The sequence below is a fragment of the Drosophila santomea genome, chromosome 2R (assembly GCF_016746245.2).
Source record: "Drosophila santomea strain STO CAGO 1482 chromosome 2R, Prin_Dsan_1.1, whole genome shotgun sequence".
Classification (NCBI taxonomy): domain Eukaryota; kingdom Metazoa; phylum Arthropoda; class Insecta; order Diptera; family Drosophilidae; genus Drosophila; species Drosophila santomea.
In genome coordinates this window covers 1,860,384-1,883,262 of record NC_053017.2, presented here as the reverse complement: position 1 = coordinate 1,883,262, position 22,879 = coordinate 1,860,384, and the positions used below count along the sequence as shown (strand labels likewise).

General features: G+C 42.4%; 1 protein-coding gene across 5 annotated transcripts in view; it reads left to right on the top strand.

Moving 5' to 3' along the window:
• The window catches only part of LOC120444526 (meiosis regulator and mRNA stability factor 1), a 51,328-nt gene that overhangs the window by 10,582 nt on the left and 17,867 nt on the right, over positions 1-22,879 (top strand). For 4 of the 5 annotated variants that reach the window (XM_039624268.2, XM_039624273.2, XM_039624269.2 and 1 more), the window contains exon 2: positions 20,812-20,893. In XM_039624268.2, the coding sequence (XP_039480202.1) occupies positions 20,874-20,893 (20 nt within the window). In that variant the 5' untranslated portion in view covers positions 20,812-20,873. The remainder of the gene's footprint in view (positions 1-20,811; positions 20,894-22,879) is intronic. The other variant, XM_039624270.2, reaches the window with a different exon arrangement.

The window sequence follows — 22,879 nt, the reverse complement described above, 5'->3', positions numbered from 1 at the left end:
TCCTCTGTAATTGCTTGCATCCAATTTGTTACATTTTATATGGAGAGGGATCACAAAGCATTCCTTTCATATATTGGGGAACTGCGAAGATTCCAGAGATAAGGTAAACAATTTCAGTAGAGGCTTGCATAAGGCTTCCGCACAGAATCTAAGCACACAGCCGGGGATTCCGTCGGGGCCTGGCGAATAGACTGTCTTAACACGCTGAAGATCGTAAAGCAGTGAGATTTCGTTTAGAGTGGGTTGAAATATTATCGACTTTGATACCGCGTAGTAGTAAGACTGTTCGAAATGAGGTAACGTAGAATATGTTTGAAAAAACTTGGCAAATAGAACGGCTATTGCCTGATCCGATGTAACCATAGTATTTTCGAAAAATAGAGAAGAAGGGTAAGAATATGTTTTGCACTTAGTGGTAACGAAACGGTTGCAACAGTTTAAATAGTTCTTGTAACACTGAGCATAAAATCAGGTTGCGCTAGGGGAAAAGTATATTCGATTTTTCTTCTGTGACAGCTATATTAATATCACCTAGAACTACCTATTGGTCTCTATTGTACAGTCTATTTGAAAAGGATTGAAAAGCGGACCAATTTATATATTCTGAGAATTCAGAAGACGGCGGAATGTAAGAATACGTAATATAAACAGAGCTATCAGAAAATGACAGCTTTACGCATATAAATTCAACGTTACGGGAGTCGTCAAAAATTACCTCCTATGACGTGAGGGTAGACCTTACCGCAATCAGGACCTCCTCGTCTGGAGGGACGATCATCTGTAACTTCAGAGTTAAGTATTTCCGGCTTCAACCACTCTGTTAACACAATGATATGGGTTGCAAAGAAAAGGCTATCAGAATACAGTTTAGTTAGCTTGCTACGCAAGCCTCTTGCATTTTGGTAGGAGATAGTAAGACTAGTTTTAGGGATTTATTTAGTTATTTAGAGTAATGTTAGTTTTTTTAATAAAAAGATGAAGAAAATCAAGAGAGAACGCTATAGTCGAGTTCCTCGACTATCTGATACCCGTTACTCAGTGAAAGTACGAAAGGATTCTCTTCAGCACTGACAGTTTTTGGCGGTTTCTGGGCGTTAGAGTGGGCGTGGCATAAAGTTTTTTGGCTTATCGATATAAATTTACAAGACCCATACAAAAATGAAAAAATATCAAAACATTTTTCATAAGTGTGGGCGTGGCAGTTTTAGGAGGTTTGTGGGCGTTAGAGTGAGCGTGGCAATATGAATCGACAAATTTGCGCTGCGTCTATGTCCCTGGAGTCTGTATGCTTAATCTCAATAGCCGAGTCGATATGACCATGTCCGTCTGTCCGTCCGTATGAACGCTGAGATCTCAGGAAAAACAAAAGATAGAAAGTTGACACTAAGCATGCAGACTCCAGAGACAATTTTGTCGATTCACGTTGCCACGCCCACTCTAACTCCGACCAAACCTGCCACGCCCACACTTTTTAAAAATATTTTTTTTTTATTTTTTCGTTTTTGTATTATTTTTGTAAATTTCTTTCGATTTGAAGAAAAACTTTTTGCCACGCCCACAAACCGCCCAAAAAAGCCACGTCCACACTTTTGAAAAATGTTTTGTTTTCTTCACATTTTTGTTAGTCTTGTAAGTTTTTGTCGAAAAATGTTTTGATGTTTTTTCATTATACCCGTTACTCGTAGAGTAAAAGGGTATACTAGATTCGTTGAAAACTATGTAACAGGCAGAAGGAAGCGTTTCCGACCATATAAAGTATATATATTCTTGATCAGGATCAATAGCCGAGTCGATTTGGCCATGTCCGTCTGTCCGTCCGTCTGTCCGTCCGTATGAACGTCGAGATCTCAGGAACTACAAAAGCTAGAAAGTTGAGATTAAGCATACAGAGCATACGGAGTTGACAATAATATATAAAACATATAACATTTTTATAATTGGCATTCGAGAGTTCGAGCGAGTGTGTGGTCCATGGAAACGAGCTATTTCCAGATTTGGTAAACGAGGCTTCCTAGTTTGAAAGGAAAGATCCGCATTGTTAGTAATGTATATATATATATGTTGAATTGGCTGCCGTTGAAGCCAGCAATTGCGACTTGCAATAAGCAGTTAATCCTCGGTTTAGTTTCGCCTTCACATCCATGACCACGGAAATTCAATCCGATGGTCACTCGAATTCTCCGTAAAATCCAATTTATACAACGATACCTGCGCCGAAGAAAACGCCAAGTTTAGGGAATCGATCTATTCCACAAGCACCAGTAAGTCACCTTTATCGAACTGATTAACCGCATCAGCGTTTAAATAAAAGTTCATCGAGTTCATGGGCAACACAGATTGGGCTTTGGCTCGGTAGAAGTCCACTTCACATGCGGATTTATTTTGAGACATTTTTCCATTACGAGAAAAAATAAAAAACAAGAGAGAACGCTATAGTCGAGTTCCCCGACTATCTGATACCCGTTACTCAGCTAGTGGAAGGGAGAAGGAGAGTCTTAACCACAATTTTTGGCGGTTTGACGGCGTTAGAGTGGGCGTGGCAAAAAGTGTTTTGGCAAATCGATAGAAATTTACAAGACTAATACAAAAATGAAAAAATATCAAAACATTTTTTAAAAGTGTGGGCGTGGCAGCTTTGGGCGGTTTGTGGGAGTTAGATTGGGCGTGGCAAAAAGATTTTCGGCCAATCGATAAAAATTTACAAGACTAATACAAAAATGAAAAAATATCAAAACATTTTTCAAAAGTGTGGGCCTGGCAGTTTTGGGCGGTTTGTGGGCGTTAGAGTGGGCGTGGCAACATGAATCGACAAACTTGCGCTGCTTCTATGTTTTTGGAGTCTGTATGCTTAATCTCAACTTTCTAGCTTTTGTAGTTCCTGAGATCTCGACGTTCATACGGACGGACAGACGGACGGACAGACGGACGGACATGGTCAGATCGACTCGACTATTGATCCTGATCAAGAATATATATACTTTATATGGTCGGAAACGCTTCCTTCTGCCTGTTACATACTTTTCAACGAATCTAGTATACCCTTTTACTCTACGAGTAACGGGTATAAAAATAGTGAGTCAGTTCGTTGGAGTCTTAAATTCCTTTTTCAAATACAAGATGGTAATTGACTAAGTTGATATTCGTTCGGTAATGTGTATGCATACACCATTGTCTTTCTGTGCACTGTGCACGGTTGCTGCAGTTGTTGTCTCTTAATTTCCATTTTTTAAACGCTTTATTACAACATTGGTGAAGCGATTTTCGCGAATTTTTTTTTAAGCTTACGACTAAAAATAAGATTTGAAGGCTTTCTAAAGAGATTGAATGTGCTCTTTTAAAGATATTGAAAATACAACAATATCGTCTCAATATACTATACAATGGGTAATGTCGAGTAATATATTATTCATAATATCTAGTATATGCATAATGACCCTTCTTAGTAGAGAATGCCGTTTTTTGAAATGATTCTGGATCCATTTCAATATGTTGGAACCCTTAAGCCGGATCTAATGTTTTACAATATAGACATTTCCGTAACTTGTCTAATATTTCGTTCATGTTTGGAATGGGACATTTATCATATATAGTTATTGTTTATGGTGACGACAACCAATATGCCACCCCAAGAGTTATAATTAAAAAGAACGCACGTGTAAAGTTGTGTCCCCTTGTATATGGTTCACAAGGGGTCATTGTAGGAGGGGTTCCCCAGCAAGAGTAAACAACACAGTCGAATTAATTTTGATTATGCACAGGCGTGTGTGTATGTGTATACAAAAATAGATAGTTAGACGTCGCGTCGTGTGCATTTCTGACAGATTTTTGCCGTTGTCGTTCTCCCCGTTGTATGCACTGCCCAGAAACGAGCAAGCGATCAGCTGATCGCCGCTCTCCCGCACATTGGGACAAGCAGCAAACTGAACATGTTAAACGTAGCATGAAAACATGTCCGGTCCATACTGGCAGGTGGGGTTGAATCTATCTTGGAGAAAATGATGCAAGAAGTGTGCGCAAGAAATAATATATTATGAAATAATATATATCGGTCAACCTTGATGATGAAAAGGTCGTTGAGCTGAAAACCCTAAGCCTCCTAGCACCATTGGGGCCTCTGCTGCAGATGAGCTAGCCAGTCTCGACTCCAGGCCTTCCAAAAATGTCGCACCATGGTTCGATAAATGAGAAACTGTTCCACGAAGGACTTGGTATTCCGGAGGCGCCAACATCGGCGCCCAATCAAAAAACGAGCCGGCGTGAGCACCTTTAAATCGTCTGCATCAGCTGTGAGAGGGCAAAGCGGCCTTGAATTGAGGCATGCTTCTATACTTATGAGCACCGTTGACAACTTCTCATAGGTTAGACGCCGATCTGCAATGACCCATGTACCGCCTTTGTTTCAAGACAAACGAAAACGGTGATGTATCCGTTTTAAAAGTAAAGTAAAATAATGCGAACTTGGAAGGATCGTTGGATGACGCTCGTGTGAGAACCCAAAATGGCGCAATCGCCCCCTTACTCGCAAAATGCTTTCTACCAAGATCGGTGATAAGCTCAAGAGATTACTTCTGGGGGGCAGCCTTTTATAATTTTTTACCGCGGTCAGCTCGGACGAGAAAGACTCTCTTTGAACGATGCGCACGATAGCGAATAGAATACAGTCACATTGACTGTGTGTAAGCCATTCCGGGCCTCGCCACCACAAGTGAAAGTCCTTCAGCTCGCTAGTTCCGACATGTGTCCATTGAGATGGTAAGGGGTGATCCAGGATGAAGGTGACCCTGTTAGCGACGAAAGTCTGCCATCTATTGACGTCCCCGAGCAGTCAATGTAGAAGACTTGTAGCATCCGTCCAAGAGTAAGTCTGGATGGGATGGTCCTTTAGCCACTTAGCCGTGGTCAGCCATTTGACCAATTTGATTGCCAGTACCGCACCCCTCAGCTCCGTTCGAGGAATGGTTAAGGGTTTAATAGAAGTAACCTTTGATTAAAATGATTGATTTGAATGTAAGAGTGAAGCTGAGCTGAACCTATGGAGCTCAGCACGATCGACCTTTTGTCGTAACTAGCTGGTATCTCAAAATTGACCTAACACTTGAAGCAGTCCTTATTTGCGAGCCAATACATTAGCGACTTGATAGGATCCGTAGCGTCTTAGTATAAGATGTCCGACTGCACTGCACCATTTACGCAACTCCATGCGAGCGGATTTTATAGCACCCTCTACCTGTGTCCGTTTATCTATCCGTTTATCTAACCTATGCCCTCCGGACAGAATGTCGCCCACATATATCTCGCTGATCAAAACTTCTTCCGCCTTAGGAAATGAACGTCGCTCATCCTTCGCTAACTGTTGAATGACCCTGATGGCCGTGAAGGGTGCAGAAGCCGTTCCGAATGTAAACGTTGCCAAAGCATAAGTATTGATGGATATATCCGCCACTCCGCCATGTCGATACTATGGTTGCCTCAGATCCTTGATCGATAAGAGCATTTATGACTGCTTGTAGGCCGTTGACCCGATTTCGTACGGCGATAAGAGCAGTGGCGACGAGCACATTCCTCGAAGGGACATTCCACCAAGTTCTGGTCCTCCGTTCTTGTTGAGATACGTTTTCCATGGCTGCGGGTGCCCTAAGAGGCGGCGCTGAAGATTGGATCGAATGTGGCTGTGAGCGGCTCGAGGATTGGTTATGAGCCATACTTGGAAATGAACAGCGTATGATGGCACTGCCCACAAACTTAGCAGCTCTTGTTGTTGTTGCAGCGTGACAGCGCATGCGATTTGATCAAGCAATTGATGCATAATTTTGCTCTGCTCACTATCGCCTTCCTTCTGTAGCAGTCCTAAGCCAAAAAGCTTGCGCAACGACACAGGATTTGGTCGTTGTCGCAGTGGCACTCTTCCTGAGCGCTCCTGTGCATTTTGCACTCACACTCGTTTACTCGGATCGGTTTTCAATCGCATCCATTATGACCATGCGATCATTCAAAAATGATTTTAAATCCTTATAAGTAGGAACGGTGGCACCGCTTCCTTGATGGTGCTCCCAAGCGTTGTGAGTCTCCTTGGGCAAACCCAGAGCTACGTAATGCGCCAACCAGTGATGCGATTCCCCGTCCAAGGCTTGAACGCGACGGAAAGCAGTCAATGTTTGCCTGATTGACCGTTCTTAACATTGACCGTATTGATTCGGTATTTTCCTTTTGCAGCCTGGGCAACGCGTAAATAGCGTTCAACAGTGAATAAACGAGACGAGGATTATTGATTCTTTTAATCATCAGTCCCCAAGCGAGTGCCTTCGTGAGCTGCATTTGTCGGATGTCATTATCGCACCCTCCTGGCACGAGTCTTTGAGAAAGTGCAACCGTTGCACATTGCTCAGATTATTGTTGTTGTAGCTTGGCCTGTCCACACATTCACCCGAACATTTGGGCACTGACATCTGTGGCATGTTTAGACGCACTTCCGGATCGGCGCACCCGCCCGCTTGTGGCGGCGACGGAGAGTTCTCGGGTGGAAGTTTATCCAAGTCCTCTGCGATGGCGCAATAGGCGTCCATATAGCGCTCCTCGAATTCCGACTGGAAATTCTTTGCTACATAGTTCGATCCAGCGAACCCGGACACCGCGTTCCGCAGCTCTTCCACTTGCTCTAGACGCTTTTAAAATAAATCATCGTTTTCCTTGACTGTGAATCCTTCTTAAAATTCTGCAACGTCGATTTAAGGGACTGGTACCGATTTGCCTTCAAATTTACTAATTGCTATAATGTCGGAGCCTCTAAATCCGATTTTATGATGACCGCAACGCACCACCCCAAATAATCATGTAATGAGAAAATTCGAGTCCCGCACACAAATTGTCCACTTACTCCGTTTGTGCACCAGATTCGACTTACAAGAAGCCGCCAAAAACAATAAAAGCGAGCGTCATCTACGGAGCCTGTGTATCGCGGACTTCCTTTCCCGTCTTTCGCCAAGCCGGGGAGAGGCAAAGAAGAATAAGCCAAATCCCAAATTAACCGTTGCTACGCCTATGTAATGCAGTTTTTTATTATGAGTTTTTTTTTATTATTTAAGGCAATTTGCCGAGTCCAATTGCAAACTAAAAACAATGCGACAGCTTTCTAGAGAGAAGAAAAAAGAGCGAAAAGAGAGACTTGAGAAACTCTGTAGGTGCAGTGGTAAACCTATGCGCGCATGACTATGTGCTGTCGATTTGGTCTGAACATACTTCCCCCGTTGGAAAAGGTACGGTTCAACTATATCGGAATCGATGAGCAGAACTTCTAGTTTGGTGGCGGTTCTATTGATAGCTGTACGAACCATAGCTACTCTATTGACGCCGTCCCTGCCGTGTATGAATACCTGCATGCCACCACGCTGCCCTCCTTTAGCAAAACTATAATTCCAACCTTGATGTTAGACGTATCGATGCGCCACTGTCTCCTTTCTAGCAGGAGGGACAAATACTAGCTCCATCCTTTCCAGAAGTGTTGTTGGTTCTGGGTCACCCGTTGCCATCTGCTAAGGCGTCCTTTACGAAGATTTGTGATGTCAGGCTTAGGAAACTTGGTGTAGCTGGAACCCTTTAGTATATACACCGGCATTAGCACCTAAAGACTTTCAGAATTTTCTGAAATAGGACAGAGTGCTTGGGAGTTAAGGAATCAAAAATCTGATACGCCAGAGTTTTTTATTACTGGCTAATATGGCTAAGATGAATGCACCGAGGTCTCTGTTGAATTGAAATTTGTCCGACTTAACAGCAGCCTCTCATAAACTACCGAAGAGCGGGGCACGAGGAGAGATAAACTTCTAATCGATCCCATCAGCTAAGCAGTCGGAAGACGTCGATGCCGTGTGCGGTGTACTCAAAAATAGCTCTCGAAGTTCGTCAAGCTCGCTCTTTACACGGACAAAGTTTGTAGCATTGTCTATCAAAATGGTACACGGACTGCCTCAAAGGTTGATGAATCTTCTCAACGCTGCTGACTGACGAACGGTATGAACTTTTACAGGCATTCTTTTAATTCCTTCTTATTCCTCTCGGGAACTTAGGGCTTCTACAAGAGCCTTCCATCTAACTCTGTTTTGTGCTGTCTGTTTAGCATTTTCCCATGTGATGTTTATTTGGGCAAGTTTTTGTTGTTGGCTCAATTTTTTCCTGAAGGCGTCCGTTCAGCAGTATAGCTAGGATTTTATAGCTAGTGTTGAGCAGTGTTATCCCTCTCCATTTGTTGCACTCGCTAAGGTCGCCTTTCTTGCGGAGCTTTACAATGATTCCGCTTTTCCTGGAGTCAGGTACAGTCTCGCCTTCCCATATGCGTGCGAAATGTGGATGCAGCGTATCAGCCATCAACTGAGTGTCAACTTGAAGCAGTTCGCTTCGCTTTAGCTTCTTTATTGCATTCACAATCTCTCTTACATTCGGGGTTGCAAAGGGTATCCTGGTATTCCCACTTGGTAGCGCAATGCTTCTATACTCCGTAGCCACGTTTGGAGATGTGGTGTGGCTAATTCCCATGAAGTGTTGGCGCCACCTCCGTATATGTGCATCATCATTGGATAAGAGTTTGCCTTCTAGGTCTCTGACTGGCTGGTTCCGTTTGTGGTTTGTTCCGGCAATTCGTGCAATCTGCTCGTATAACGAGCGCATGTTTATGTGGGAATATTGTGCCACCGATGACCAGTTGGAATAGCTGGCAGAGTTCCACTAATCTCTCTCCGTTGATCTTAGTCCGGTGTTGTTGGGGTCTACTTTGGCATTAAAGTCACCCATGAGGATGTTAATGTCACCTTGCCGCGTCTTGCTGAGGGTTGCTGTAAGGGGAGTGTAGAAGTCGTCCTTGGTGTCGTCTTTGGCGTCTTCCGTCGGGGCATAGCATTGTATGATGTTTATATGTTTAGCTCTACATCTGAATCTGGCTGTCATGAGTCTATCAGAAATGTGTTCCCAGAGTCCAGTGTCTTTTTTATGCGCTTAGACACATAAATCCCCACCCCGTAAAAGCCGTCATTGTTGCCACTGTGTAGGACTAGATTGCTATTTGATATTGTTGTTTCCCCACTGCCAGACGATCTCATCTCACTGATTCCAGCTATTGCAATATAGAGTCTCTCCATCTCCGCCTCGAACTGTGCTAATCTAGATGATTCTCTAAGAGTTCTAACATTCCATTGTCCAATTCGTGTCCGTTTAGATATGCCTATGGTCGTCATCGAATTTGGGGGGCCGTTTATGTTTAATTCTCTCGTTTCTGTTTCGGTAATCGTTTTAAGTTTTTCGACCGATCTGGTGATTGGCCAGATGCGGCTTATCCCAGTGGTGGGGCTGTCACCTAACGTCATCGGGGAGTGGCGTCTACGTTGATGTTGCTAGTCGTAGAAAAGCGAACAGTCTGGTGAGGCGCGTCAGGCCCTGCTGGGTGTTGCTGCTGTTCGCAGAACACAGGGTGCAATTGGTAACTATGTGGGGGACCCCGTTTTGCTCCATATAGCGTGGATATGGGGTGAAGTGGTTGGGCAGAGTAAGCTGCCGAAGGATGTTGTAGTAGGCATTATGGATGGAAGAATACTTTCTAAAAACTAGAAAAGTACATTTTTGAGAGGAAAGTTTGTGTGGCCATGCTCTCGTCATGGGTGGGGTTTGAACCCACGGCCTCGTGTTTGACGGGTAGTTGCGCTATCCACTACCCCACCGCAAATCTTGGATAACTGTCAACTGCCTTCGTGGAAAAGCAAGCGAAGATGATGATATAGAATTAATGGGGTGCCTTGTTTCTGGTCTCTACCTTATGATAAAATGGTCCACAATAATACATTCATTTGGTATAAAGTGCTGGATAAAGCTGCACTCGTTCTGCAGGTAGGCTCCCCATCAAGTGATTCCAAGTCACGAGCTTCATTCTAAAACACCGAACGCATTTATGGATGACTCTAGCAACGAACCTGTGGCCTCCAATCGATCAGAACCTTTGCCGTAATGTAGCAAGCAACGCCTGTGATCCTGCGTGCAAATATTTCTCATGATAATAACCGATGAACCTTTGCCGTAATGTAGCAAGCAACGCCTGTGATCCTGCGTGCAAATATTTCTCATGATAATAACCGATGAGTGCCATGGTGACTGAATGATTATTTTGTTAAAGTATCGTATGCCTTGTATCGTAATCTAAGATTGCGTTCTGAGGCCTTTCACCGACTCGTAGTAACCCATCGGAACCGTATACCCTTAGGTGAAATCAGCTTGCTTTTCTTGCTTGCCCTGGCTAAGAAATGCATACTGTTCTATCAAGTTAACCTGCTGGATGCTCCATAGAAGAAGTACAGTTTCCGAGTTAGTCTCCTCCACTGAAAGACGATTCTTTAGTAACACAGATCTGTTTCTGCACTTAGAAATGAAACGATGAATATATGCAAATACGCGCTCTAATTTGTCGAAAAAGTTGAGGCATTTGCAGTTCGATAAATTGTCAATGCAGACGGTTCCAATAAGAGTCGCATAAAGGTGCTGTTGTAGATCACTTACTGCATCTAAAAAGGAAGGCTTTGCAAAAAGAATGAAGGCCAGTTAGTCCAAAGGTAATGCACCAGCTATTCTTTCGGGGTACTTCCTCGCGACACGACGAATGCCGGCCCAAAAGATCTTAGAAATTATAACAATTTGGGTTATTAGATTAATTGAATCATAAGACATGGCAATTGTTGACAATGCAATCCGGTTGGGGGGTCTATGATTGGCCGGTATTTGGGAAAAAATAAATAGAAGTTGATCTGAAGCTGGATCCCACCGCTTTGGCGATACTTGATCCATGGTAAAAGTTGATTAACAGCTCCTTGTCGCAGTTAGACCCTACTTCCATGGCTGCCAACAAATATTTGTGGTACCGATAGTTCCTTTGCTACAGGAGACATGTGGCCTAGATCGATTTAGTCCCGTAAAATGGCTAAATACCGGGGTACCAGGGCTGGGTTTCTATCTAGCTTAGCTTCAAACTCCTAACACGAAGACGAGACAGGCAATTGGAATCACCTAGAGATTTGAATTCTGAAGTAGACAAGAGGCGAACAGAGTATAGACTATTCCCAAGTCGAAGGCAATTTTCATTAAAAAGTTGCTAGCACCGCAAGCCTTCCGGCAACAAAGATAGGTTTGACGAAGTTAAGTCTTCAATTTCTCAAAATCGGTCTACTATTCCAGTAAGTGTGTCATCATCAGAATGATTAGCAGGATCCCTGATGATGGCTGCTAAAACCGATTTATGATTTGGCATACTCGACATCCCTCCAAATACTATTTAACTAAGTTTGGTGTTTTGAAGAGTTTGCAACGTCCTGTCCCATAGAAATTATTTCGAAAAACAGACCAGCGCCAATTAAAATATCAATTCGTTGTAATTGATTGAAATAGGGATTAGCGAGCGAAATGTCTTGTGGTCTCCTCCATGATGTTGCTTTTATATTGAAATGGGACCTATAATCCGTGATACTGTGAATCACAACAGCTCCGAATGAAGCACGATAGCTTGAATCCCGTGATTGCGCAAGAATATCGACAGCTTTATAAGAAATCATGGAAGATTCTCAGTTCTCAGAAATCGAAGATTGCGATCCTCTATGATTTTAGCTCAGTTGACTAGCTAAGCCAGAAGTTATGAAGTTTAGCTGAGAGGCTAAATCTAAAATTGCTAAGAAAGGCATAAGTACTTCAATTCTATATATTATATAGATAATAGCAGTAAGAAGCATCATGTAATCGATATAGGGGGATATATAGGATAGGGGGATAAAATGAAGAAAATTAATGAATCATAAAAGAAAGCACGGCTTACGCCCACCCAATATTGATTCCACCGCCTCCCGACGTCATGCTTATTAAGGATGCTTATTAACTCAGTTTCTTCCTTCTCTAAAAAATTTTTAGGGCATGTACATTTAGCCCAAAAAGAATTGAGACATTTGGCATGAGAAAAGAAAAGCCAAATAAAAAGTAGTGTTCACTTACTCTGCATACGCATAACGGCGAAAGCGCTTTCCTCGTTGCGGGTTTGGCTGAAAAAAGGATAGAAAAATATGAAACACGCTTATTTGGGCTCAGTTAGCAGTTTAACTAACTAACTAAGCAGCCAAAAGAAAGAAAATCATATTTCTTTTAACCACTTCCTGCGTCTTAAGGCATCGATAGCGGTTTCTCGGCGCGATTATTGATTTTTTTTGGTATACCTTTTTTTTTCCTCTTTTGGCTATACTTACGCCATGATGAAAATAAATAAAAATAGACAAGGAAACCGGTCTGACGTTGTCACGTTTTTTTCCACTGCTTTTCTTTCTTTGCTTATTACTTCTGAATAAAAAAAAACTAACGACACTACCCGGCGACGAGGTCTTCAAACAAAATATAGGCCCTTCTGGCTCCTCTGTGCTGTTCACTGAACTGGAGTACACTTCCTTCCGTCAAAGAAAAGTTACTTAAGAACCAAGCAGCTTCTGAGCGCCAATCTTTCCGACCTTAGGTTTTCCTCGATTTTTCCTCGATTGAGGCGGCACGTGCGATTTGTGTTTAAGGTTATTAATATGAGTATATAGGGTTCCATCAAAACTGCAACTTTGGTCGAAAGCAGGCAGCAGCTTACTTCAAGGTTCACTAATGAGCCTGCGATCGGTGCATTCCTCGACCACGTTGACTTTGGGGGGGTAATATCAGCTCGCTAATCATATGTTTATGCTTAAGTCTCTTACCCCCAAATACCTTTGCCACGGCCAAAATCTGAGGCTCTACACGGGCTTGCTAACTGATAAGGATTCAGGCTGAATGAAAGTATGATACTAATGTGAATAAGGTAGATGGTAATGGCTGAGAGCTCAAGTTTGGGTAACATGACGGAGTTGACAATAATATATAAAACATATAACATTTTTATAATTGGCATTCGAGAGTTCGAGCGAGTGTGTGGTCCATGGAAACGAGCTATTTCCAGATTTGGTAAACGAGGCTTCCTAGTTTGAAAGGAAAGATCCGCATTGTTAGTAATGTATATATATATATGTTGAATTGGCTGCCGTTGACGCCAGCAATTTCGACTTGCAATAAGCAGTTAATCCTCGGTTTAGTTTCGCCTTCACATCCATGACCACGGAAATTCAATCCGATGGTCACTCGAATTCTCCGTAAAATCCAATTTATACAACGATACCTGCGCCGAAGCAAACGCCAAGTTTAGGGAATCGATCTATTCCACAAGCACCAGTAAGTCACCTTTATCGAACTGATTAACCGCATCAGTGTTTAAATAAAAGTTCATCGAGTTCATGGGCAACACAGATTGGGCTTTGGCTCGGTAGAAGTCCACTTCACATGCGGATTTATTTTGAGACATTTTTCCATTACGAGAAAAAATAAAAAACAAGAGTTCCCCGACTATCTGATACCCGTTACTCAGCTAGTGGAAGGGAGAAGGAGAGTCTTAACCACAATTTTTGGCGGTTTGAGGGCGTTAGAGTGGGCGTGGCAAAAAGTTTTTTGGTAAATCGTTAGAAAATTACAAGACTAATACAAAAATGAAAAAATTTCAAAACATTTTTCAAAAGTGTGGACGTGGCAGTTTTGGGCGGTTTGTGGGCGTTAGAGTGGGCGTGGCAACATGAATCGACAAACTTGCGCTGCTTCTATGTCTCTGGAGTCTGTATGCTTAATCTCAACTTTCTAGCTTTTGTAGTTCCTGAGATCTCGACGTTCATACGGACGGACAGACGGACAGACGGACATGGCCAGATCGACTCGACTATTGATCCTGATCAAAAATATATATACTTTATATGGTCGGAAACACTTCCTTCTGCCTGTTACATACTTTTCAACGAATCTAGTATACCCTTTTACTCTAAGAGAGAACGCTGTAGTCGAGTTCCCCGACTATCTGATACCCGTTACTCAGCTAGTGAAAGAGCGAAGGAGGTCTACAACACTGACAGTTTTTGGCGGTTTGTGGGCGTAAGAGTGGGCATGGCAAAAAGTTTTTTGGCAAGTCGATTGAAATTTACAAGACTAATATAAAAATGAAAAAATATCAAAACATTCTTCAAAAGTGTGGGCGTAACAGTTTTGGGCGGTTTGTGGGCGTTAGAGTGGGCGTGGCAAAAAGTTTTTCCGCCAATCGATAGAAATTTACAACACCAATACAAAAATTAAAAAATATCAAAACATTTTTCAAAAGTGTGGGCGTGGCCGTTTTGGGCGGTTTTTGGGCGTTAGAGTGGGCGTGGCAACCTTATTCGACAAACTTGCGCTGCTTCTGTGTCTCTGGAGTCTGTATGCCTAATCTCAACTTTCTATCTTTTGTAGTTCCTGAGATCTCGACGTTCATACGGACAGACAGACGGACGGACAGACGGACAGACGGACGGACGGACAGACGGAGAGACGGACGGACAGACGGACATGGCCAAATCGACTCGGCTATTGATCCTGATCAAGAATATATATACTTTATATGGTCGGGAACGCTTCCTTCTGCCTGTTACATACTTTTCAACTAATCTAGTATACCCTTTTACTCTACGCGTAACGGGTATAATAAATAAAATGTGCGAACGCGTCAGAGGCGCAAAACACCCTTTACTTTCACCGCGAAATTGTAGAGGTAACAAGCGTCGCCGATATGCAATGGAACCCGAGCCGAGTTTTTCGTATCAGACATTGTTTCAGAGGCGCGAAACACCGATGCGTCGCCGATATGGAATGGAACCGTTAACTTTGTTGTGGTTGTGGTTGCCTGCAAATTGCTTACCTAGCAACTGGTTAAGGATGGCGGTGGCCATATGAACATACATATATATATGTAAAATGCACTATTAACAAAAGATAAGTAAGATTCACTTTTGTTAATCATTTTATTTCACAACACAGTTTTATTTCACAGCGCGAAATGTACGAAAAATTAAGCGCCCGCTTTAATATGTATTTACAGACGTATGTTTTTTCTTTAATGCGTTTATTTGCCCTATACTGATTATTATTGTATCTTTTAAAAAACAAAAACAGTGGGCGGGCAAATCCAGAAACCCCAGCGGTATAGCGTGAAGCATTGCTTCGCGAGGACATTTTGGATCCGCTCACTCGCATTGACTTCTGGCTCTCTCAAATCTCCTGAGCTCTGTTGATACAACTTCACCTTCCACCTCCCCCTGCAGCATGAATGGGACTAGGTTATCCGCACTCAGTCTGCTGGCCAGTACGGCTTCCAGGAATCTCCTCTCGCTAGCGAACTTTCTGCACGAGAAGAGAACGTGCTCTGAGTTTTCGCACAGTCCGCTTATTCACCATGGACATTTATCCAATTCCTCAGCTGCGTTAGATAGAAGGAAATTTCGATTTGCTTTCGTTCTGTACAAGGCATGAGTTTAGATATCAGGTGCTGCGCCCAGCGGCCCTTTAACCCGTTCCGCCACCTATGTTGCAGGTCTCCAGCTTGCGCAGGTCTCCTCTTCGCACTGTAGGAAAGGCCTCTACCGTGGGTTTGGTTGAAGACCACTTTGTTCTCCTCGGAAATTTGGTCAAGTGGTGGTATTCCAGCGATCACTAGGTCGCCTCGTTGGGCAATGTTCTGAAGGTTCTATAGATACGTAGTGCTGACACGCTATGAGTAGCTATAAGTCCTTGAGTGTAGCTCTCTATTTCTGCTCACCTGTTTTGGGCCTCTTGTGGTCATCATCATGGCGGATAGCGACCGGTTGACTCCCGCTGCTTTCGTGCTAGCGTAGGCTAGGTGTTCTCGGAACGAAAGCCTGGTGTCTATCATGACTCCCAAATTAAGTATTAATGCCCGAGAGGAAACCACCGAGGTACTGCCGATTTCGACTGTGGATGTCTCCAGTACCCTCCAGTCTGAGATAGCCCTGTCCAGCCGAGCGCACACCAGTTTCTCGAAGAGTTTGTTGGTCCCGTCGATAAGGCATATGGGCCGAAACGATTAAGGCTCCTAGGGTGACTTTCCTAGTTTTGGAAGGAGCCGGAGATTTTTGATTATCCAACGGTTTGAAAAGACGCCTTCAGTGTTGGTGATCGCCTTCGCAAAAATGGCTGGCATTGCGCCATTCGCAAAAACGGCCATAAGGAATTGCGTACGGCCTCTAGTGTCCGATGCCAGTCTATCTACTGCCCGATCGAATTCGCTTATGGTAAGGCTGGGAGATATGTATACGCTGTACACTCACCATCTGCCCACTTTTGCTCTTCAAACTCGTTGTCGCACCGACTGCACTCGCAGGTTTCGGGCTGCCGTGCAGTCATTACGGTTTAACTAAATCAAACGCATCATAATGATGCCTTCGGCGCATCTCTGCCCGCCAAAGAGCACTTTCGGGTGCCCGCTTGGTGGATGGTAACTTGACTTTCTCTGCTCGAAAAAGAAGGCACTTAGCCTCGTTGGGGCACTTTTTTCCAGCGGCTTCGCATCTGCAACAGCACTGGCTTCTGTCAACGGCGTTTCTACAACGGCCCGCTATGTGGCCATCCTCCAGGCACTTAAAGCACCCTTGGCGCGGCTCCAGCTCAATGACCCTGCATTGGGACCATCCTACATCCATGTTGTCTGGAACTGATACTACTGCAGCCCTTCCTGTGTTGCCCGGAGGCTCTTGACTGTCACAGCGTCCGCTGGGATATTGCGGACACATTTATGTATAAATAGATAGATATAAATAATTGCAAAACATTTTGAGTTAGGCGACCGATAGGTGAGTTTGAGAAAAATAATTCGCAGATCTCTAAATATGGTTGATCTGTTATTAAAATATTGTTAATTTTACTTCCAAACACGATTTGGTTTCAGTAAGGAAGATATTTTAAAAGACACAAAGACTAAAGAACAAGACAACAGAGAACGCTATAGTCGACTTTTCCGACTAATACCCGTTACTCAGCTAGTGGAAGTGCGATGGAGAAATTTCAGCACTGACAGTTTTTGCCGGTTTGTAGGCGTTAGAGTGGGCGTGGCAAAAAGTTTTTTGACAAATCGAGAGATATTTACAAGACTAACATGTAAAATATGTGAACAAATATCATTTTTTAAAAGTGTTGTCGTTAGGGTGGGCGTTACAGTATCGGGCGGGTTGTGGGCAATGAGTGGGAGTGGCAAAAAGTTTTTCTGCAGATCGATAGAAATTTACAATACCAATAAGAAAATAAAAAGTATCAAAACATTTTACAAAAGTGTGGGTTTGGCAGGTTTGAGCGGTTTGTGGGCGTTAGGGTGGGCATGTCAAAAACTTTTTCTGCAAATTGATTGAAATTTACAATACTAATAAAAATATTAAAAAATATCAAATTATTTTTCAAAAGGGTGGGCGTGGTAGTTTAGGGCGGTTTGTGGGGGTTAGAGTGGTAGTGGCTAGTTGGTCATGCACTGTCTCTATGTCTTTGGAATCTGCATGCTTAATCTCAACTTTAAAGCTTTAATAGTTACTGAAATCATAACCCCTACTCCCAAACTTTTGATTTTTTGTTGCCAAGGATTATTGAACTTTCTCTTTCGCACTCCCACTAGCTGAGTACCGGATAAAAAAATGATCCTTAAGCCAGAGGAATGTGGAAAAAAAAAACTGCACTTTGTTTATGGTCAGCCAGTAGGGGTTCTTATTTTATTGCAAAAGGATAGACAAATAGGTCTTACTCTCAACAGGAATGGAAAATGTTGTATATCTCTCAAGTAGCAGTCAGCTGGAGAAATATCTTTAATCCCTAAAAATATTAGTAGTTTATATTTTTTTATATCTTTCTTACAAAAATTTGTTTTCATTTCGGTAAGCGTAATCAAACATTCTTGCTTGTGGAGTCAGTACATTTTCATACCCGTGACATATTTGTTAACCAGTAACCTTTGTAAGATTTTTTTTCGATAATAATTCATAAAGGGTTTGCTCTGCTCCTAGCTTGGGTAAAGGGATTGACGAGAGGAACTAATTTGAGATTAAGCATGCCAGTGTACGCTGTGCATGATTGTTGGTTTTAAACTTTACCACGCCTTATCTGAAGCCCAAGATCGCAAAATTGTCATGCGCAGACAGACTTTTGAAAATGCTTTGATATTTTTTCATTTTATTATTTTTTTTGTCAATTTCTATTATGTTAAGTGTCAAACTGCGGAGGGATGGCCAGTTACGCAATAAATCAGCGTGGTAACGGCAGTGCAAGAAAGAGAGTTTGGAGTAGAACAGTAAAAGGAGAGCGTGGAGAAACAGAGTCTGGAGATCAATTGGAAAACGGAAATCTGGAGGAACATAGTTTGGAGGAATTTGAAGGAAAAGAATGAGACAGGAGAAATGGGAGTGTCTGGTGTCAGACACGGTACCGCAGACATTTTGACCTGGAGACATCTGAGAATAACAGTTAAAGGAGGCCTATATCAGCAGGCAGAGCGCTAAAGCGGGTCAGTCGAGGGGAACCAGAATACTAGTGAACAATGAAAGCAGCACGGGAGCTACAGCCGTGAAAGTCAACAAGAAGCAAGGTACAAAGTAAGTCACCGAATTTGAACATGTCACCATTGGAGCAAAGAACAGCTATGTATGTTGAGATACCCCTGGATACCGGTGGACTGTTTCGGAAGGGAATCACTTAAAGTACAACACGAAATAAACAAATTATAAATTAACAAAACGAGAACTTCAAAGTGTCGTACTGGTAATCACGTATAATGGGTGATCACGTATAATATAATTTTGGTGGGACAATCATACAAAATCGTCTGAGCTACACGCACGTATCTCGAAGCGAGCAGACCAACTAAATAAGTTCGTTATATCTGGCGCCTAAAACGTGAATATTCCGGCAGTTTACAGAACACAAAAAGTATAGGTAGAAGTTGGATTAAGAATGACGATTTGGCATATTACGCACAGAGATTGCGCATATCGGATAGATCAGAGAACATGTTAAAGGAATCGACTGAATATTACGACGAAACGGAAAATGATCGAAGTTTCGCAGAAATTTGGGCAGAATTGGAAGCAGAATACATCGACAGACTAGTTCAGCGCAGATGGAGCGGTGCGCATCGTGCGGACCAGGCAGACAAGTTAGAAATCTATAAAGGACACATACACAATGCATTCTCGACCAACTAAAGAATGCACGCTTTATATGGCGTGGCGTATGTTGACTTTTAGGGCATCGTTGTTTTGCGGTTTGTTGGCAAAGATTATCGTTTTCGAAGAACTACTTACCAATCACGCCTCTGGGCCAAAATCCGCACTAAACAGTCACTTTCTGCGAATGCATTGCCACTTGGTAAACCTAGTGTGGATTGGTCAGAATCTACGAGCTAGATTCGAGGGTTTCTGAAAGAGAGAAAATCAAAGAGAGAAATAGATTTTTGAAATATTGTGGAGAATAACCAAGACCAAGCCAGATATTACAATCTGCGAGGAATGCAATGGAAGCCAAGGATCGGTGACGTTGTGTGGACCAAGAACTGCTATTACCGAAGTAAATGGGACGAAGAGATAATGAAAAATTCCAACTGTTAATTACCGAGCCCAAAGCCAGAGCTTAGGATGGACACAAAAACCAGAAAAGGAACAACCAAGGAACTTCATAATCCTGTTGAAGAGGGAGGGGCGGTACCGCTCGGCATGCAGAATAGTGCTGCAGATGATGGAACAAACTAAAACAAAGATAAAACATTTTTGGGGCCTTACAATTACCGGCAAAAAAATGTATTCGTGGTCATCAGTACTTAGGGAAGAGGTCGATTAGCAGAGGACGATGGTGGCTATCGATGGGCAAATGTACAGGAACTATTGGCACATGGAGGGTCACAATGCAGAAATACTTAGGCCATCGAGTGGGAACGCCGCGCCAACGATAGATATAGGAAGGTGGCAATAATCGATTGAGAAAAGCTAGAGTAACCAGACGGCCGAAGAAAATCGGTTGTGAAGCAGTGAACGGCTTCTTTGGAACGAGAAAGGGTGGCAAATTTGAAAATTTAAACAGTGCCCAGAGAGGAAATCTGCGCTGTGGAACTCATGATAGAGCTGTGAGCATAGAGGAAATTTACCAATGATGGGAAGAATATGTTTATTGTATCCCGAAGAAAGGGGAGATGTGAGGAGTAAAGACTCCGCACAAACGCAGATTTCAACTGGGTAGGTCTGCCTGCCGTTTGACAGTTACGCGTGAAGTAGTGCAGTGCAAGAAGATGAGTTAAGGGAAAGAGAGTTTGAAGACACAGAGTCTGCAGAAAAAGAGGGTGGAGAAAGGGAATTTTGAGAACTAGAACAGTACAATTAAGAACAAGGCAACAGAAGAACAGACACTGTCTTCGTGACGATTTCAAGGAATAACTGGACTTAGGAACAGACAAACAGCTAAGCCGTGAACTGTGTACCTCGTGACTGGCGTATTAAAGAAGGCGTATATAAGCAGGCAAAGATCAACGAATTGAGAACTACAAAGTGTTGTTAATGGTAACTGGGTTACCATCTCTCCCACCATCTCTCCCATCACGTTTAATATAAATTTTGGTGAGCTAGCAGCTCGTATATCGTAGCGAACAGACCAACAAAATCAGTTCGTTACTGCATAGCCATATTTGTAAATTTCCAAATTTTTAGCAAAAAAAATGTTTCAATAAATTTCTGGCTTGAATTAAAAACTGGTGCAGTTATCTGTACTGTTTTTTGTAAATGTTTCTAAAAATCGTCACAAAATTCATAGTTAAAGAGTTATTCGCACTTGAACAGGTGTTTTTGTTTGATTTAATACAAATTCAAATTTATAGATACTGCTGACCGTTTTTTTTTTCAGATAAATCAAAACCAAATACACGGTTAACGAAGAAAAGAACACTCTTTTTAAATTCGTACAAAATGGGTGAGCGTTTCTATAGGTAAGAAATGTAATTTTTATAAACTTATTGTAAATGTGTTAGCTTAGTATAAAGTGTTTTAATAAAATAACAGTCCAGGAAGATAATTAACTACTTTAGAAATCCATGAACAAAAGCGTACCACTTGGACACGGTATGCTATTACCACCTTCGGTTTTGATTCGTTGAAATATTTTAAGCGAAACCAATAAAATCCGGTGATGCCCATTTTTAGCTCGGTCAGCTAAGAATGTCACTTACATATCCTTTTCCATCAAAAATCACTTATTCTATTTAAGAAGAAAAAAGTAAATTAGAGATGTACGAGGGTCGTTTGATAAGTCCGTGACTTTTTGTATTTGCCGCGCACCTGCTCTAAATACAACACTGCTCCTGTCAGCAGTTATCGATTAACAGCTGACTGTAAAATTTTGAGAAAGCTGCGTTTTTTGGTTTGAGTTTTATAGGCATTGAAAGCAGACGATCTCGTGAATTTTAACGAAAATGGAAAAAAGTGAATTTCGTGTGCTAATTAAGCATTATTTTTTGCGTAAAAAATCCATCACCGAAACCAAGGAAAGACTTGATAAATATTATGGGGACTCTGCACCATCAATTTCAATGGTTAAGAAATGGTTTACTGAGTTCCGTTGTGGTCGTACCAGTACAAGTGATGCCGAACGTTCAGGTCGCCCAAAAGAGGTCGTCATGCCAGAAATCGTCGACAAAATCCATGGAATGATATTGGATGATCGGAGAATGAAAGTGCGTGAGGTAGCTGAGGCTGTAGGCATCTCAACTGAACGGGTACATCACATTTTACATGAATATTTGGACATGAAAAAGCTTTCCGCGTGATGGGTGCCGCGATTGCTCACACACGACCATAAGCGCAACCGTGTGACCATTTCAAAGGAGTGTTTGGCGATGTTCAACCGCAATCCAAACGAATTTTTGCGCCGTTTCGTTACCGTAGACGAAACATGGATCCACCACACCACACCAGAGACCAAAGAACAATCAAGACAGTGGGTTTCTCCGGGTGAACGTGCACCAAAGAAGGCCAAGGTGGGTCTGTCGGCCAACAAGGTCATGGCCACAGTTTTTTGGGATGCACAAGGTATCATTCACATCGATTACCTTGAAAAGGGTAAAACGATCACCGGCGAATATTATTCAGAGCTTTTGGACAGATTCGATATTGATTTGAAGCAGAAACGACCGCATTTGGCGAAAAAAAAAGTGCTGTTCCATCAGGACAATGCACGGGTGCACACGTGTGTAGTCAGCATGGCAAAATTTCATAAATTGGGCTACGAACTGCTACCCCATCCAGCATATTCTCCAGATTTAGCCCCCTGTGACTATTTTTTATTTCCAAACATGAAGAAATGGCTCGGCGGTAAGAGATTCGGGTCAAATGAAGAGGTCATCACAGAAACAAACGACTATTTTGAGGGCCTTGAGAAAACCTATTATTTGGAAGGAATAAAAAAATTGGAAAAACGCTGGACTAAATGTATAGAGCTAAAAGGAGATTATGTTGAGAAATAAAACGCTTCTTTGACGAAAAAAATATATTTTATTCAAAAAGTCACGGACTTATCAAACGACCCTCGTATATATGTATGGACGATATGTGGGCGTTAGATCGCGCGTTGCAAAATTCCTAAAGAAATTAGCACACATTTACTTTGTAAACATAAATATGTTTTATCACAAAAGATGATTGCCACTTGGTGAACCTCGTGTGGATTGGTCTCGTCCCAAATACGGCAATTTTGCTTGTTGACATAGCATTTCATCCAAACTGAAGACCAATTTTCATAAAACCATTTTATTTGCTCGTGCTGCATTTGACATCTGTAACTTAAACAACATGGCCGCAATGAGCTTTCAAAGTTCAAGCGTCCCTATGGGATAACCCTCTATTAAAGGGGTGATCCAACCTAGTTTTTTACCTCGTTCAGGCGAGTTTTATTTTTATGTTTTTGGAAGATTTCAAAG